Source organism: Aythya fuligula, chromosome 7, assembly GCF_009819795.1.
Source record: "Aythya fuligula isolate bAytFul2 chromosome 7, bAytFul2.pri, whole genome shotgun sequence".
NCBI classification, from domain to species: Eukaryota; Metazoa; Chordata; class Aves; order Anseriformes; family Anatidae; genus Aythya; species Aythya fuligula.
The window spans coordinates 11777670-11795179 of record NC_045565.1 but is presented as its reverse complement, the minus strand read 5'-3'; the positions used below and the strand labels follow the sequence as shown (position 1 = coordinate 11795179).

The window sequence follows — 17510 nt, the reverse complement described above, 5'->3', positions numbered from 1 at the left end:
GGCTGTGTAAGTGAAATTGGGGTTTAGCAGCTGGGACTGAAGTAATAAGTTCAAAGGAGCAAAAGCAAAAAGCAATGCAGTTACTAAACAATTCTCTCTCCCTTCCCTGCAAGTTCTTTGCTAGAATGCTGTAGGAGGGATGCTTTTGCATATGGCCTCAGGTAGTCACAGCTGAGAGAGAAGTGAACTTTTTGCCTGAAGGCCAAGCTATTGGCGTATTCGAATCCAACAGTTTTATGGTTGTTGAGTTAATAAAGCGTATTTTTCTTATTGTATCTGAATAAGGAGAGGCAAATGTACTGTTAGAAACTGGGTAGGAACTGTATTACTAAGAACAGATGACTTTGCAATAAGCTATCAAAAATGTAATGATTGGTCTGAGTAGATGACAGAAAACAGACGTGGTGTCGCTGAAAGGTAAAAGTGCTAACTTCAAAAGGAGTAAGTACTTGAAGCCAAATGGAAAAGGGCAAAATGAGCAAGTAATTAGAAAGGCCACGTGCAATATGTCACAGAAATACTGGAAATGTTATATGCTGTATCCTGCATTGAGCAAATGATCAGAAGAGTACTAAACCAAGTGAAATATATGTCCTTGGGTGTATCTTGCATTTCAAAAAACTATTGTTTTAAAATTGTAGGTACACAAAAAGGATTCTGGCTTCTGGAGGGATTTTGGCTTTGGGATGACTTGTCAATACCGGACAGACTTCCTGACTGTTGGTAAGATGAAACTATATCATAAAAAGTGTGGAGAGGTGTTCAAAAGATATTCCCTGTGTACCCTGTTATCTAACTACAGTGAAGTAATGTTTTAATTTTTATTTTTCCCAAGTCCAACTTGCTGATTACCAAGTTGGATGAACAAATGAAATCATATTTTTGATGTCCCCTCTGACGAGTATTTGTTAAAAGCTACAGTATTTGTTAGCATTAGCAAAACTTACTCTTCCATTTTTCATATTGTGACTGTCTGGAGCAAATGAACAATTTAAGAAACATGTTCCTCAAACTGCTAACAGAAAAAGAAACATTGAAATTCTTTCTCTGAAATAAGCTTGAAAGTTTAATATAGTTGTTCCAATCCAAGGCTTTACAAATATGCTTTGGCACCCTCTTGTGGCATGTTACTAAAAAAGAACAACTGGATATACTTAAATTTGGAAGATGCTCTCACAGATGATCTGCCAGAAGGTATAATGATATAGCTCATGTGCCTATATGATGATTTGAATGAATGCAGGCTGCTTTTCAATAGCAGACGTACTGCCTGGCATCTGTATGTTATATGCTAAACTAAGACCTCAATTCTAGAGTTTTGAATCTATACCTAAATCTAAACTGATACTCATTATGGCCCTGGGAAGTTTCCTGTTAAAACTGGAAGCCAGCAGTGCATGATCTAAGACCTCAATTCTAGAGTTTTGAATCTATACCTAAATCTAAACTGATACTCATTATGGCCCTGGGAAGGCAAGAGAGACCTTAAAATGGTGCAATAGATTCCTCTTCTTAATCGAGCTTTTTGAGTTGTGACCTATGGAGTAATTGCTGACACTTCTAGAGAGGGCTTTTCATGTGGTACATGACTGCCTCATTTTCCAGCTGCTAAAATCCATTATGATTGCTAAAAACACAAAAGCATACCCAGTATGGTTTGCCTACAGTTTCTTGCAGCTGTCACATGGGGTGTCATGCATAATGTGATTTAGATGCTCTCTTGTAAGAGACCCTCTGAAGCCAGCAGTGCATGATCTATGTCCTGGACAGCTCTCACTGTAGAAGATGTGGAACGCTTGAAGCTCCTCCCCCTCAATTTGACATGCTTTGGCATGCAGTAGTTAAACTGAATTGCTTCAGAATATCTGGTGTGGCATATATTGTCTAATATTTTACGTGAGGAGTCCTTTTTACCTTGGATCTACCTTGTATGCCAACATGCTTTCTGATGCTGTTTTTATAGGAGGTTTTGACTTGGAAGTAAAAGGCTGGGGCGGTGAGGACGTTCACCTTTACAGAAAGTACTTGCATGGTGACCTTATTGTGATCAGGACACCAGTCCCTGGTCTGTTCCACCTCTGGCACGAGAAGCATTGTGCAGATGAACTTACTCCAGAGCAGTATCGCATGTGTATCCAGTCCAAAGCCATGAATGAAGCCTCTCACTCGCACCTTGGGATGCTGGTCTTCAGGGAAGAGATTGAGACTCACCTCCGTAAACAGGCTTACAGGACTAACAGCGAAGCAGTGGGATAAACGGAGCCCTGTGACAGGGCAAAACTGATGACTTCACATTCACAATGAACCAGCATCATTTTACGGCCTTAATTCAGCTTAAAAATGCAGTGCCTCTTTTTCAGTGAAGAAGAGTTTAGGGTTTTTGGTTCTTGTGTGTGTTTTTTTTTTTTTCCTGAGTAACTCTGACTGATGTACTATTACTTACATATCTTGCAAGTTGAAGCACCTCAAATAAGAAATAGGAAAGCATATGTAGTTCAAGGAAAGTGTCTTCAGTGCTGATTGGAGAGATCAGTGGAATGTACAACTCAACTCTTCTCCACGTGGTACACTTTGATTCTTAAATTTGTTATTTTAAGAATTAAGTCTTGTGCTAAGTGTTCTCAGTCTGTATGGCTCACTGCACTGTGATGTTAGAAGGCTATTATACTTACACTCCACTGTGGAAATGAGGTGTGAAAAAGAATCTTGCTGTAGAAGATGTACAGGATATGCTAATTGGTACGTGGTCTGTTAAGGCTGACTTCACGGTGGTAGCTTGATGATGCATTTGCTGTATTAGCAGACATGCACATTGTTGAATACAAAGAAATTCATGTGAAAGGATGGGGGAATGATAATGTTAAGTGGAATTTTAGAGCATTTAATATGATTTCACACTGCAAAAGACACCACCACCTTATCTTGGTGATGGATCAAAGAAGTTGGGAATGTTCCAGTTGGGCATTTCTGGATGTAGTCTTTTCCCACAGTGCATACTACATCATAGAATCCTTTCTGTGAACTGAGCTATGCTATTAAACATTTTTGTTTAAGGATTTTTGGCCCCACTCCTTATTCAGAAGCCCTGCTTGTGCATCTCAGCCTTTAAGCTGAGGAACCATCATTTCATTGCTATGTGAATTCATTAGAGACCCATTTGCTGTTATGCCAATGTCCCTTTCTTTCCCTCTGTCATTTTCCTGACATGTTTTTGGAAGCAAGTCACATACTCTTAGCTGTTTCACAGACTGGAAAAGCAAGTGCTGTTACAGTCTTTCTTCACATGATACTTTCTGTTCTACTGATTTATCCCAGTAGCCTTATTCTTCACTTTCTCAATTGTGTTTTTGTGTTTTTTTTTTTTTTTTGGGGGGGGGGCAGGGGAAGAATGGAAGGGGTCAAGCATGCATGAACAGAATTATGCTGCGGTCTCATGAGTGTCTTGTACAATGGCACTACTACTTCCCTACTTCCCTTTTGGATATTCTGGGATGCATAAGCAGTTTAAATGCAGGCAGGTCACTTTTCTCCATGTTGTCTTATATACTACAATATGGCATGCCTCATTTTTAATACATTTGTTTTTAAAATTAATGGTGAGAATGCAAATTCAATGGTTATACCATTTGCATGGTCTCCACAGAATTTAGAAACTAGGCAAAAACCCTTCTCAAACCTTTTCAAACCAGGTAACTAAGTTTTGTTAATGAATTCAGTTTGCTTCAAGAATTCTGAAGGCAATTAAAAATTTAAATGGCTGATTTTTCTGAATAGCAGATATGCTGTGCAAATAGTTCCGGGCACTGATCCTTTTATATGTACATAAAATTTGCCTTTATGTAACTTATTGTGGAGAACAGTTTCCTGTATTGTACTTAGAGTGGTGAGAATGCATTGCAAGACTTCTTGCAACTGATTCTCTGTATAATAAACGGAATATCTGCATTTTAGAAATTGTTTTAAGCTGTTTCTTTTGAAATAAATATTTATAATGTTTTATCAGGTAGATGACACACCAGATTGAAGTAATAGTATTTGCAATGAGAATTTTAACCAGTGCACTTCTGCAGCTCAAGTGAACATCTATCCTGACTAGATATAAAACTTACATATATACCAGATGTTTTATTGTAAGATAAACATCTTGGTGGTGGGTCCTTACAGAACAAGGTACCAGTGAGGAAAAAAGTATTTAGGCATGATGACTTTTAGTAAGATTTAAGTGGGAACTTCTACTGAAACTCCAGCCCTTAACACTTAGCTAGTGTTGCCCTGGCTGTGCTGGTTCAAGAATAAGCATCAAAAATGCCTCTCACTACATCTCACTTCACACACACACACACACACTGGCATGACTGTTGAGGTTGTACAGAGGTGTTGAGCACTGCTGCAGCTTGGCTGTTATCACTCTACCAGTTTAGCTCCCATGTTTTGCACACAGCAGACTGCTGATAGCCAGATCTCATCTTCTAGTATTTCCACTGTGTGGTTGTGTTTATCAAAAGTGGCTGAAATGAGGAAGGAGAAAAATGTCAAGTGTCCACATCTGTGCAGTCCATACTGGTCTGATACAGATGCTGGAAGGCAATCAATAGGAACCACTTCTGAAAACTTTCCGTTCATTGCCTCAGAATGTGGAGGTGGAGGCATTGAAGTTAAATGAAGTCGGAACTACGAGAACTTGCTCATGCCAGGGTTGGGTATAGACACAAGCAGTCCAAATCATCATTTGAGCAGTTGTAAACTCTTTGGAGCCCTTGCAGGCCTGGCCCTTTCTCTTTTCTATTCTGCACAATTAGTTCTGCTGTCCGCAGTAAGTGCTTGTGTGAGAACGTGTGCTATGACATATCAGCTCATTAAGAGTGTGTTTGTGCTATGTCATGAAATCCAGAGAGATTAGTATTAACATAGCTCTGTGCTATGTTAAGTCATTGCATCGTGCTTGCTCTACAGTGGTAATAATAAGGATATGGAATCTCCTCAGATATGTTTTGCTGCTGCACAATAGTGGATACAGTACACACATCTAACAACTTGCTGGTCTGCTGTTCTGCAAGATGACTTTACTGCTCACAATCTGTAGAGCATTTACAGCAGGCAAATACTCAATTCTAATAGTGTAAATAGTGTTTTATGGTACTTCTATAATTTGTTGGGGAGCTTATTAACAATGGTGACAGTGGAAATTAAATCAGTTACTTAAATTAAAAGTTATGATTTAAAGTTTATACTTCCAGGGAATTACTACTAATCATGTATACACCTCATGTTTGCTAATGATTTGTCACTTAATTTTTCTCATTAAAGTAATTAGATTATAAATAACTGCTTTAAATGTGCAGCTTTTAATTTAACCTTAAAATAGGCCTTTTCCTTTTTTGTTCTGAAGCATTTTGAACATTGCTCTTGAGCTTACCTATGTTTTAAGTAGTTAGTTTTAACAATGTCATACTTCAGATATTGTTTCTCAGTGAATTAATGTGCATTTTTCCAAATGGCCTTCACTGAATGGAGTCAACTGATGAATATCATACAGATACACAGACGGATTGTTTTGTCTATCTTAACAGGGATTCTCCAGAAGAGGACAAGATATGTGTCCCTAGTAATCCCAAAATAAAACAAGAAAAGGTTGAGACTTGTGGACTGTAGAGAGAACGATTCTGTTCAGTGTGTTGCTTTGAAAGTTACTTGAACTTGTACAACTATGTCAGATCACCCTCTACGTGCTACTTTCCTGGGTCTGTTCTGCTTTTAGTCATTCTTTGGGACACTCTATTTCCACAGAAGTCCATTGACTACACATTCTGTAGAAGTGCTTCACTACTTCTTCTGCCTTAGTCTTTGGGAAACGCATGAGTGAAGCCACTTTCAGGGCTCAGATTTTGAAGTTAAGTTACCACTGCATTATCACAAGCTAACAAGTCAACTGTCTTCTATCTGGCTATGAATGTTACTGGCACTTCAGTTATGCTCCCGAGCAATTAACATAATGCTTTGTCACTGCCCAATAATAGGCAGAAAAATGTACAACTCTGGAGAACAATTAGTTTTCCCCAACTCCTTAACATACCTGAAACAAATTACATGTGCTGTATAAATAATATGACCTGAAAAATGGGATGACTTATTTTTTCACCACTTGGTCTTGCATCAGGTTGTTCTGTTTTTCATCACAATAGTGTACTTGCTGCCTTCCTTATTAGCCCAGTCCCTCTTTCTCTTTGATGTGGATTTTCTCATTTCTTAAAACACTGTGCCACAAAGCCTTCAGCCTTTCATAAGCTCCAGTATTGGCTTTTGAGCAACACAGGAGCCACTGGGAGTTGGAGCTAACTGAGCTGCTGGGAGGAAGAGTGGTGATGAGTGGCAAGGAAAGTCTGGATCCTGTAAGCAGGACAAGAGCAGCAAGGGTGCACAGGAATTGCTTTCTGCCATTTACCAGCTTTGAAATCTGTCTTAAAACCTTTTCTTCCTATTTCTGATTTGTCACAGTATTTCATGCTGAAATACAGTAAGGTGGTATATTATGACAACACGTGGTTCAAGGCAAAGATCAGTAATTTAAGAGTTAATGCTCAATGTTAGATTGCACATCACTGGTTTTGTTCTGTAATGAAACTAGAAATAGTAGGATATTCCTTCATTATGAAGTGATCTTAAGTGATTTCATTTGTCTAAGTACGCTGAACTTCAGGCTGCATTCAGCAGTTACCAGGCTGTGATACAAGTGCATGTGTGTGCATTCAGCTGTGCAGATGAGACAGATTTGCTCTTTCCCACTAAAACATGCAACTCTTCTTTGAAGGTGTTTCTTTACCTCATCCAAGAAGGGGAGGAAATTAGTCATGTTTCGAACATGAAATCTCTGCATGTTGCTTTAGGCATACATCTGGCTATATGACTGGAAAATGTTAGCTAAGTGTCTAGTCTTGATCTCATAACTCCTGCCGTGGGACTGAAGAGACAACATTGCAGTGTGCTTCACAGTCCCGTTTAGCACTTCTGGAGTGCAGCAGCCTTGGGCCCTGGCAGAGAGCAAAGCTGCAGGGTCATGGGCTTTCAACTCTCCTCTGCCTGGCTATGCTGCAGCTCTACTTGCCTCCATGTTGCTCCTCTCCCTCAGGGCCAAAGCTGTGAGCAGGCTCCAGCAGCAGTACAGACAGGGCCAGATGAGGGCGAGGTGTGGTGGTGGTGCCTGCCTGGCTCTTCATTGCTTTTTTTGCCACAAACACATACCATTGTTAGCCCATGACCCATCTGGCACTGGGTCATGGCTATGAACTGGGTCTGTGATATGTAACGTGACTGAGGTGTGATGGGCGCGATAGGGTGGTTTGAAGCTGAACGGTGTACCTGGATTGTTGACTTGTCACAAATATACATGCACTGGGCCACGACACAAGGAAAGCACAGCATGCAGTTCTGAGCCAGACATGTGCCTGCACTGGGCCACATTGGGCCATGGTAGATGATATTTATGTGACAATCAGGTTCCCTTTTTCAAGTTGTGGTCTGGGTGTGGAAAGCCAGCTGAGTTTTCCTGGAGGAATTGTTTTATTGTTGGAGCAGTAAATATAGAATACCAACATGCTCTGCTGGAAGGAGAAGTAATGTTTGTGGTGTTTTGTTTGTTTGTTTGTTTGTTTTTAACTGTTACATGTTATATGCATTAACTGTAAACATTCCCAAGGACCTTGCATCTGCACAGGGAAAAAAGGGGAAGTGTTCTTGATTAGGGAAGTCGAACTGAGATTAGCTTGGGACACGCTTTCATGTTAGACCCAATATAAGAATGAGTTCAGGATGTGCTTTTGAATTTGCAAACTTGAATCCGCTTTAAAATATGCCAACCAATGGTACAAATAAATGTGGTTTTGAATTAGAAAAATAAATAATCAGAAAATAATCAGAAAATATGGAAGAAAAAACAAAAAGCTACAGGGAAATACATAGTTCTGTGTTCCTTGTGTTCAGGAGAAAATACTTAGTTGCTTTATATTTGTATTGATTCACTACATGAAATTCTGTGATCCTTTGGTCTTTGAGATACATGTACCTATGTTATTGAAACATCTTTGAATGCTGGTTAGCTTGTGCTGATGAGTGTTAGCGCCTCTCAGCATTTAACACTGAAGAATTACAAATGAAGGGAAAAAGAAAAGGTGGTGAAGCACTGTGAGTGCGGATGAGCATCTGAGCAGCTGTTTTACTGCATGTTCATGCGTTAAATTTAGAATAAAATGAAACATTTTCCTTTGTCAGATCAGTAAATTAGAGGAAAAGAACTGGAAATAGCTGATGACTCAAGATAAATGCGGTGACTCATTGACTCCAGTATCAGTGTAATGATAAAAGCTTTTTGTTCAGCAAAGGTGGTTTAAGCTTTAGTTTGGCTGGGGTGCACTAACTGCACATGATCCCCCAAATCCACCTGAAGGGCAGTAATACTTAGGACTTTACCCTGCTGTGCCATTCAGTAAGGAACACAAGGGCACAGCTGAAACTGAGCAGCACTGGTTTTGGATTAAGTCTTTCTGCAAATTTATTTTAAGAATCAAAACAAAACTTTTTTTTTTTTTTTTTTTTTGGTGAATTATCTCACTGTCTGTGCAGCCTTATTTAATGGCTACAAAAGAAAGCTATGAGAGAAATCTGCTCCCATATGCTCCTGTTTGTAGGTTTTTCCAATTAGTTGGGAGGCTGGGGTTGCCCTGATAACCCGATATATGTTGCAGGCTGGAGGGGAAAGATTTGTTTGTTCATGTCCTCAGAAGAATTATTGATTTCCCTTCAATAAAGCTGTACTAATATCTGTTGTCAACTGAATTTTGCTACCTGAGAATTATTTGCTGAAAGAAAGCGTTTTCTTGGGAACTTTTAACTTGATAAATGAAGTTGCTGCTAGCACCGCTAAAAATACCATGCTGGCATTGAGTTGCTGCTTATCATAGTTTGTACTCTGATGGAAGTAAAGTATATGGAAAGAAATTTTATTGTTTACTCTTACACCTGAGTAAATAAGTAACTTATCCTAATGACTAGATGGGACATAATTGGAAGTGAGTTTTCAAGGATGTAAAATATGCGTATTAATTATGAGTGTGAACTGACCATCAGAAAGACTTTTGGCTGCTTGATTCTCTTAACACTTAGCATCATTATCTTTCCTCATGACCCGTGATGACTGATAGTAGTACTGTTCTACTCCGTGAGGCTGTTGTGGACATCTGGTTACCAAAACAATATCCCCAAAGTTTTAAACTGATTAAAATGCTTAGGGTATCTCCAGAGCTTCCACGATTGTAAGGCTCATTTTTAATTTTTTTTTAAGGCTTATATCCCAGATAAAGGAGGTAGCATGGGTAGGACTGGGACAATGCATTAGGAAGGCTAGCTTTACCTCACAGTGCGGTGCTTGGCCGGGTTGCGGCGTGATCTCGGGGAAGTGGCTTTGCTTCTGTAAATTAGGGCAATGAAAAAGGGTAGCAGTTGCAACCAAAGGTCCTGGAGTGTTGAAATGTTAACAGAAACCTGCTACAGGAAACCCCACAGCATGCTGCAGCCAGCAGCAAATGTTTCTGTGCTTTCCTCTTTAAAAGGTAATTGTATGGGAAGGGGAAAAACAAAAAACAAAAACAAACAAGCAAAAATCAAAATCCAACTCCTAGGACACAAAATGCTTTTGTTCAGTGGATTTGTTAACCGCATTCATTGAGGTACTGAAATATTCCGGAGCAGATGCGCTGCATCAGATCTGTAATACTGGCACAGAGATAGCACATCAGAACTGGCAGCATGTTGTTGGCTTAGTGTTGTGCTCAGATTTTGCTGGAAGATATTTAAATATTTTATAATGCAGCCTTAAGTCAGGATTTAAACTTAAGAAACCAGTTTGTTCACTGCCACTTCATTATCTTCTACAGTTGGTTCACTGTGTTCAGCCACTGGCTTGTGGTTTGGTTGGTTTGCAAGTGAAAAATAACCATGGAAAAAGTTAAGCCTGGTTGAAGCGATTTTTTTTATTAATGCAAGCACATCCAGTCAAACACGGAATATCCTGCTTTATGGTACAGCTTTATATTTAGCATTTCAGCTCAGAATAGCAAAACACAGTATTTAAGGAATGTATCAAACTGAGGGAAGAAAAATAAAAAGGAACCAATGTGGATACTGCATTAATTTCAAGTATATACTAGGACTGATTGACCAGTGAAGTGCACATTCATGTGAAAGCTTTTTTTTAATACATTTACAGAAAGTGTTCTAAAGTTGCATTTCAAATATATATTTTTCTTAAATTTTAAGCATCCCTTTTAAATCTCAGTTACATAAACAAAGCTGATATACAACCCCTTTTATAGTGTCCAACAACGTTACTAGCTAGAACATCTCTGAAAGTGCAAAACACTGTAATAATACAGTATAAATATTCTCACTCCAGTCCAGGGCTGAAGGTCTGTACTTCAGCACAGGAAAAATAGCAGCAGATCATAAGAATTATCCTGTCTCCTTCTCTGGGCTGTTCTTGTTAACAGTTAGTATTTCACTTCTTCCTCCTTCTCCATGGCCTAACTCGCTTTTGGTTCTCTTTGATTTCGGTGCTATGGGAATAGCAAAATGTTATCTCTCTCCCTTACCCCAACTTTCTGTTCTGATTTTAAGTATTTGTCAGGGAGTAGGAGGGAGAACAGGGAGAGAGGGAAGGCTTTTTAATATTTCACTGTACTACTGGGCCAACCAACACAGCAAGCAATTCCTGTGAAGTGAATGCTGATGCTACGTGCAACAGTGGCACTGTTCAAGGTTGTAGGCACTCAGCAAGAAGAGTCTGCTGGACTGGAGTAAACCTGACCCTCAGTCCAGCGAGGCTTGTCCCCGCTTCAACACAGAGCAGGGTAGGATACCAATTGTCTACTTGAAGTTGACCGTTTTTAAAGAAACTTGTGCAGAGGTCCTTGGTGAGGTTCTATGAGAGAGGCTGAAACCACTGCAAGCTTCGGAGTGCTTTCTTTGGAAGAAAAGTTCTGATACAACTGTCTGGCTCAAGTCATTATCTTTCCAAATATCTGGCCTCAAGTCATTATCTTTCCAAATATCTGGCCCTTGTGCCTTAGGAGAACAATTACTGGAAAGGCTAGTAAATGTTCATGGCTAATAGTTCATTAACCAAAACAGTTTTAAATCTGAGCCTGTTTTCTCTTTTTGTGAACTTTGTGGTCAGGGGAGAATGAAAATCCTGAAATATATTATTTTTTTTTCCTGAAATTGATAGCTTGAATCTTAACCTTCTCATGTGCTCATTTGGACAGCTAAATTAGGTGTAAAATCAAGGTTTAAAGGAGAAGTTAGAAATGCTGAGCATCAGTGGATTTACAGATCACCTCTGATTCTGACCTGGGTTCAAAGGCTTGATCAGTTTCTTATGTTGTTTTCCAATGTATTTCAATGGGTTCTGGGTCAGACTGTCAATCATGGCTTGCAAAGTACTAGAAAAAGTTTATGATGCAAGTTGGTCTCTGCTTTAATTGTTTTGAAGTCCAAGCTAGCATTTTCAAAGGAACCAAGGGATTTAAATGCCCGAGTCAGTAGAGATGAATTCTTTGGAAATTTCAGCCTTAGTTTCAAATTGGACATCTGAGTATACTTCCCTCTCCCTAATTCATGTATTTTTTTTATTTTACATAAACTGTTTGCAGAAAGACACAATGAACCTGTTTTGCAGAGATAATCTAGGTTAGACATCCTTCTCTTAAAGAAAAAAAAAAGAAAAAAATCCCTGATTTTATAAAGGAAAACACAAACTATTCTGACAGCCAGAATTTAAAGGATAGTTCCCAGAAGTATTAAAACTTAGACGTGTGCATCTTCACACATGCACATACATACACACACACAAACGCACATCCCCCAGCAGTTACCCCACCTTCTCTTCAAGTCACGTAACAAAAATATGTTTGCTGCACCGTCACTGTTATAGGCAGGTATACTCTACCTCATGTGCCATATTCTCCATTTTATTTAAAAAGTACATTGTAGCTGGTTTTGAGACATCCATATTTTTATTTTCTTTGCTTCCAATCCAGCGTAATAGAAGGTACACTAAACAATACCAGTACCTTGTAAGGCACTATTTCTGATGTAGGAGAGGAACAGGCTTACTGCAGATGTCTAAGGCCTTGGCTCTACGAACACTCGTGTATGATCAGTCTCGCTGATTTGAATGAAACCACAAGGGTAGAGAGACATGTTGAGTATTCTGTAGGCTCTTGGTCCAGTGGAGTATGTGACCTGAACACTGGCTGTAGCTGGGATGTGTTTTAATTTTGTTTTATTTTGGTGGAAGTAATAAAAAATAAAAATTTGGATGCTGATAGAATAAGATCTCCCCAGGGATCCCACCTCCCGCAATACACTTCATCTCTGAGAACAGGGCCCTGCCCTTTTTTCTTTTTTTTTAAATAAAAAACAAAACCCTTCACTTAAGTGCCTTAAGGTTGACATGTGAAATATTTACCACATTTTATTTCATAAAAGGTACTGTATATACAAAACAGACCTCAGCCAGTGAGGTCTTTCTTAGCTCAGTCCAAGTCTTTCGGGTTGTAAAAACACATTCATTCTGTGTGCTTCAAAGTCTGCAGATCGGATCCAAAAATCTCAGGCCCTATTAAGCAGAGTTGTCCTAGAAAAAGTAATAAAAAAATTTCTATCACAACCACATTTTTCATAGTTTTGGTAAAGTTTGGCAATAGAACTATCTTGCATCAGTAGCTGGAGTCTTTTCTTCAAAGGACAGACTTTTCAACTGCTATAAGCTGCCTAACTCTAAATTCCAATAATAGTGCTGCCTTAAATGAAAATGTAACCTCTTTAACCTTCGAGCCTTCAGGACGCACTCAGACAAATAACAGAACAGCCCTGGATTTAGCACGAAGTACATAAAGAGCATAGGTGTCTGAAGTGTAAAGTTCACGTGGCTTTCCTAGGAGACCTGGGACTGCTGTCTCCTCATGATGCAGTTATGATGTAGCTCGACTGCAGCTCAGGACATACTGGATTCTTCATTCTTTATATGGTGTAGATACCTCAGATCTAAATATGTAATGACTTGCGGAGGTCTAAATCTCTTATCTGAATTAACTGATCTCATATATGTGGAATAGGTGTTTTCCTACTATAAAAGAGTGAGGAAGAATCATTGAGAACTTCTTCCTTAATAAGAGTGTTTGTATAAATTTAATCTTTTTACATAATCTGTAAGGACTTACGTATGATAAATGATAGCACCTTCTCAGTATCTGTATTTAATTGTCCCCCTGAGAAGAGCATGCCTAAAAACTGCTATGAATGTGGACTCTGTGTTTGATAGCCCAAACCGAGCGTATTCTCCTTAATAGTCTCAGCAGTGATCCTGTAGCCTGCACTGGCTGGAAAAGCTGTATTCAGAATCCTACTGCATTTTTTTTCAGATTTGAATTCTGAAGGGGAAAAAAAAATTACACGTAGGTCAAAATGGTGCTATTTGTTGGGTTTGCAAACAGGAGGGAAGAAGCTGCCAGCTTTGTACCTGTGTGCTCAGGGCTCAGAGAAGACTGAGTTGAGTGTACAAAAGTACATATGTAGCAATCATGCCTGTGTATGTCTGCAAAAGCCCCATGTGCTAAAGAAGCTTCATACCTGAGTGTTTTCCAGCTGTCTTTTTCCATGTGGTTTTCTGGACCTTCACTTTCAAAGGATGCAATAAACAGAGCTAGTAAATACAATAAGGACAATCAGATAAATGGGTTCTGTAACTGAAAAAAATACACATACCTGCTATATAGCAGGTGCAACTTAAGCCTTAATTAATGAGGTCTATTCTCATCAGGAGCCAACATGGAAGTGGTAATACATGCTTACCAATTTTTATTTTGCATGCTAATCTGTTCAGCTGTATGGTCTATGCACTTTGAGTAGGAAGACTCGCTATAACATTCAATAAAGGATTTTACCTTCTTCACTGTAAATGGGTGCTGTGAGTAGATAACTCTGGATCTTCTTGTCCTTTTCAAAAGGACACTCAACCTGCTTCCATGTCAAGAAATCATGAATCTGTCTTGAAATTTCCCAGAATTTCTGCGTGAGGTAATGGAAAGAATGTTACACTTATTTTTCTTTCAAATACTAATTATTCTGTATAATTTCAGGGCCTCTCAGTCTTGTTCTCATTCACACTTCTACTCTGAGTATCCCTTCTTTCATCATCTTTGTTGTTAGCCTTTCAACCTTCATATTTAGGAACCCAGCATAAAGGAGGAATTTCTTTGACCTTTATGCAGCTCTGAAGGTTTGGACTTTTTCCCCTCCAAATGTGACACACGACACCAAAGAATGTACTGTTGTAGGTGCTGTCCCTTCCCCATTCCCTTTCATATATCTCGAGATAGCCAAATGTTTCCATCTCTTGCTGCAAATAAGGTATGCTTGGTGATGTGAAAAACCTTTCATGTTTACAGACTCTGCGAGATTATTACTCTTCCACCATTTTTTACTCTGTAGCAACATGTATTGTCACCTTAGGATTAGCTTTGAATTCTAAAATGTCTCTGAATAACAATCTTTGAATAAACGAATCTTTACAACATAAATGTACGTCACCTTATAAAAAAAATAGGGCATGAATTCCCTTTTGTTCACCTACTACGAGTCAAGCATGCATTTCTTCAGAGAGCAGAAACTCCCTCAAAGACCTGCTAAATATCATTAGCTGGTTGTGTGTGGTGTTGGTAGCTAGCTAACCTGATGAGAGCAACCCTGAAGATTTAGGGCGAAGTTTACCTATTACAATTTGATCAGGTAGAATGGCTTGCTGCCACAGAAGGGCTTACTTTCTCCCCCATACACACACATTTCCTCCAGTCCCTTTTGAACATAAGACAGGAGCAGGGCTGAGGAGTAACAAATCTCTGCCATCACTGCTGGTACATGAAAATTCTAGTACTTGATTTCAAGTTCTTACTAAATTTTCAAGTTTGTGAGAAACTTCCCAGTGGGCTAATATAAGACTATTTCATTTTTTACTTAAGTAACTTTTAAAGCATGGGTTATGGCTTCGGAAATTCTTATTTTCTTCCCCGTCCTTTCACACATCAGTTTTTCTTACACATTAGTGTTATTATACCCAGTTCTGCTTATGTATATTTTATAGTTTGCAGTCCATTTGTCCTACTTCACATAAAACATACGAATTAATCTCTATTTCAGTATACTTTTAAAGCAATCTTTTAACTAAAGGCGGTTACATTCCAGCAGTTTTATGGACTCTCTTCTGTATGTGCAGTTGTGTGTGGATCTGCCGTATATATAACATACGTGGCAATTGCAAGCCCTATCTTTCACAGAAACGTGGTATTGAGACATTAAAATTGCTTCCCCTAGATAATGATATCACTTTGTCTAGATTGCAGCAATGCTGAAGAATCTGAGGAACTCAGCAATATAACAAGTTAAAGTTTAAAAGTGACAAATGTTTGAAATGTACAATGTTTAACTAGCATTACAGTTCCAACAAACAAAGTCCTACCTTGAAGTTTATCTGTCCATTGGGTAAGCGGTTCGTATGTATTTTGTGCAGAAAGTAGATATCTTTAATAAACAGATTGAAAACTGGGATGACTATTTTCTCTCGATTGCTGTTGGCAGTCTGAGATCGCTGTGCTGCTCCTTGCAGGGCTGTGCGGTAATTACAAAAGTTGCTGGAAGGATCCATATGGTGCTGTTTTTATGGGGAAAGAAGGCAGTCGTATAATTAACATTTTTTACGTTTAAAAAGCGTGTATCTTATCAGAGAGCATATAGTATTTTCAATATCTGCGCACGGTTTTAAGCTGTCAAGATAGTCCTTTATACTGATCAGGTTAAATCAGAGTTTCTGTAATTCCTATCTTGCTTGAAAGGATGGTTCTGCACTGGCTTGACATCTATGCTTTCTTTCAATGGCTAATGGGAGGTTGAAAGGAAATAATAAATGACTACTGGGGGAAGAAAAACAATTCCTGCTTGCTCTCACCAGTCTTTGATTTCAGTTGAGTTTTGTTTTGATTCAGTTGGCCACTAGATGGAGTACTCTAATCAGTTTTATGGTTAGTAAAAAGGCATTGCCTTGCACGAAGGGTGAAAAGTACTGTGATGTTAAATTGCAATAAAGACATAGAATGAAGAAACGACCTACAGAAAACCTGCATTAGCTCTTCTTCTCAGGCAAGAAGGGATTTTGAAATCTGGGAAGTGCTCTGCCTAATGTTTATATTACTGTTGACCACTGACAGAGGTGTCTGTGATCTCTGACATTGATTCTTTCCAACATCTGCTGTGGAATTACTATTTGGTGGATTTCTAAATAAAGTCTGAACTTTATACATACCTCTAAAACATCAAATTTGGCTGTTTTGACCTTTGACCAAGTTTTCTTTAGCCGCGCCACAGGACTCAAGTTCATGCCAGCTATATATAGAGAGAGAGGAGACCAAAACAGAAACAACTGAGCTGAAAAAATACAGGGCTAATGCAACTCTGTGCTTGTATGTCAGTACCACACTTATGCTTTCGAAGGCAGTTCAGCTTGACAGCCACAAGTGGTAGCTAATGCTGCCCACCCACACACTGATCTGTCGCTGGAACACGCTGCTGTTGTAGAAGCGCTGATGTGGTCAGCCAGCTTCAGGCAAGTATGAGCACAGTCTTGCCAGTCAGGTTGTGAAATGAAGTGTCTTCTGTCATCTGTGTTGAGAATACTCACAGATAATAGCCATCATTGAGTTGAAGTTTCCGATATTGAAGCACTCTCTTGCCACATCAATGAAGAATTCCACCATTCTTGTACGCTGCTTTTTCTTGACAACCTGAAAAAAAAAAATTGTTAATAGGGAAGGGGTGGCCTGAAATTTGAATAGGATGTTCAGGTAAAGGCATTATTATAAAATGATTGAAGAGACATTTCAAGATGTTATCCAGTCAAGCAATCTGATGATGAAAGCCTAGGCATATTTTGTTAAGATCTGTTTTTTAACAGAAAAGTAGTATTTGGGGCTGCTATCAGTTATCTGCCCAGTTGTGGGGGAGTGTAACCTCTTGTTATACATGAAGTTCAGTGTCATAAGGAACTTGTATGATCAAGTCAGACGCTTTCAAGCAACTTCCTGTTACTGGAAAAAGGAGAAAACAAGAAGCGGCTATCAGAAAAATACAGGGGGGAAAAAAAAACACCAAGGAGAGGGGGAGAAGCAGTGAAGGGACTTGAGAGCAGGGCATGTAACCTGGATGTGAGGAAAAACTAATTGCCATGTCCTGATTTCTCACATTATGCTCTTAAATGACGTGTTGAGAGCAGGTAGGTATACCTGGATATACATTATCTTCATCCATGCAAACATGTGAGGGATCTAGCAGTGATACTGGGCATCTGCTTTGCAGATTTTCCTTTATAATTAGTGAAGCAAAACTAATATATAGTATCATCTCCAAACTTT

At 39.0% G+C, this 17510-nt stretch overlaps 2 protein-coding genes across 7 annotated transcripts in view; one reads left to right on the top strand and one right to left on the bottom strand.

Moving 5' to 3' along the window:
* Positions 1 to 3056, top strand: part of CSGALNACT2 (chondroitin sulfate N-acetylgalactosaminyltransferase 2) — a 31135-nt gene extending 28079 nt beyond the window's left edge. For all 4 annotated transcript variants that reach the window (XM_032191256.1, XM_032191258.1, XM_032191257.1 and 1 more), the window contains 2 exons: positions 642 to 723; positions 1964 to 3056. In XM_032191256.1, the coding sequence (XP_032047147.1) occupies positions 642 to 723; positions 1964 to 2256 (375 nt within the window). In that variant the 3' untranslated portion in view covers positions 2257 to 3056. The remainder of the gene's footprint in view (positions 1 to 641; positions 724 to 1963) is intronic.
* Positions 3057 to 10002: 6946 nt separating this feature from the next.
* The window catches only part of RASGEF1A (RasGEF domain family member 1A), a 159694-nt gene continuing 152186 nt past the window's right edge, over positions 10003 to 17510 (bottom strand). For all 3 annotated transcript variants that reach the window (XM_032190963.1, XM_032190965.1, XM_032190964.1), the window contains 6 exons: positions 16781 to 16883; positions 16406 to 16485; positions 15566 to 15757; positions 13995 to 14118; positions 13681 to 13753; positions 10003 to 12685 (listed from right to left, as the gene is read on the bottom strand). In XM_032190963.1, coding sequence (XP_032046854.1) covers positions 12661 to 12685; positions 13681 to 13753; positions 13995 to 14118; positions 15566 to 15757; positions 16406 to 16485; positions 16781 to 16883 — 597 coding nt within the window. In that variant the 3' untranslated portion in view covers positions 10003 to 12660. The remainder of the gene's footprint in view (positions 12686 to 13680; positions 13754 to 13994; positions 14119 to 15565; positions 15758 to 16405; positions 16486 to 16780; positions 16884 to 17510) is intronic.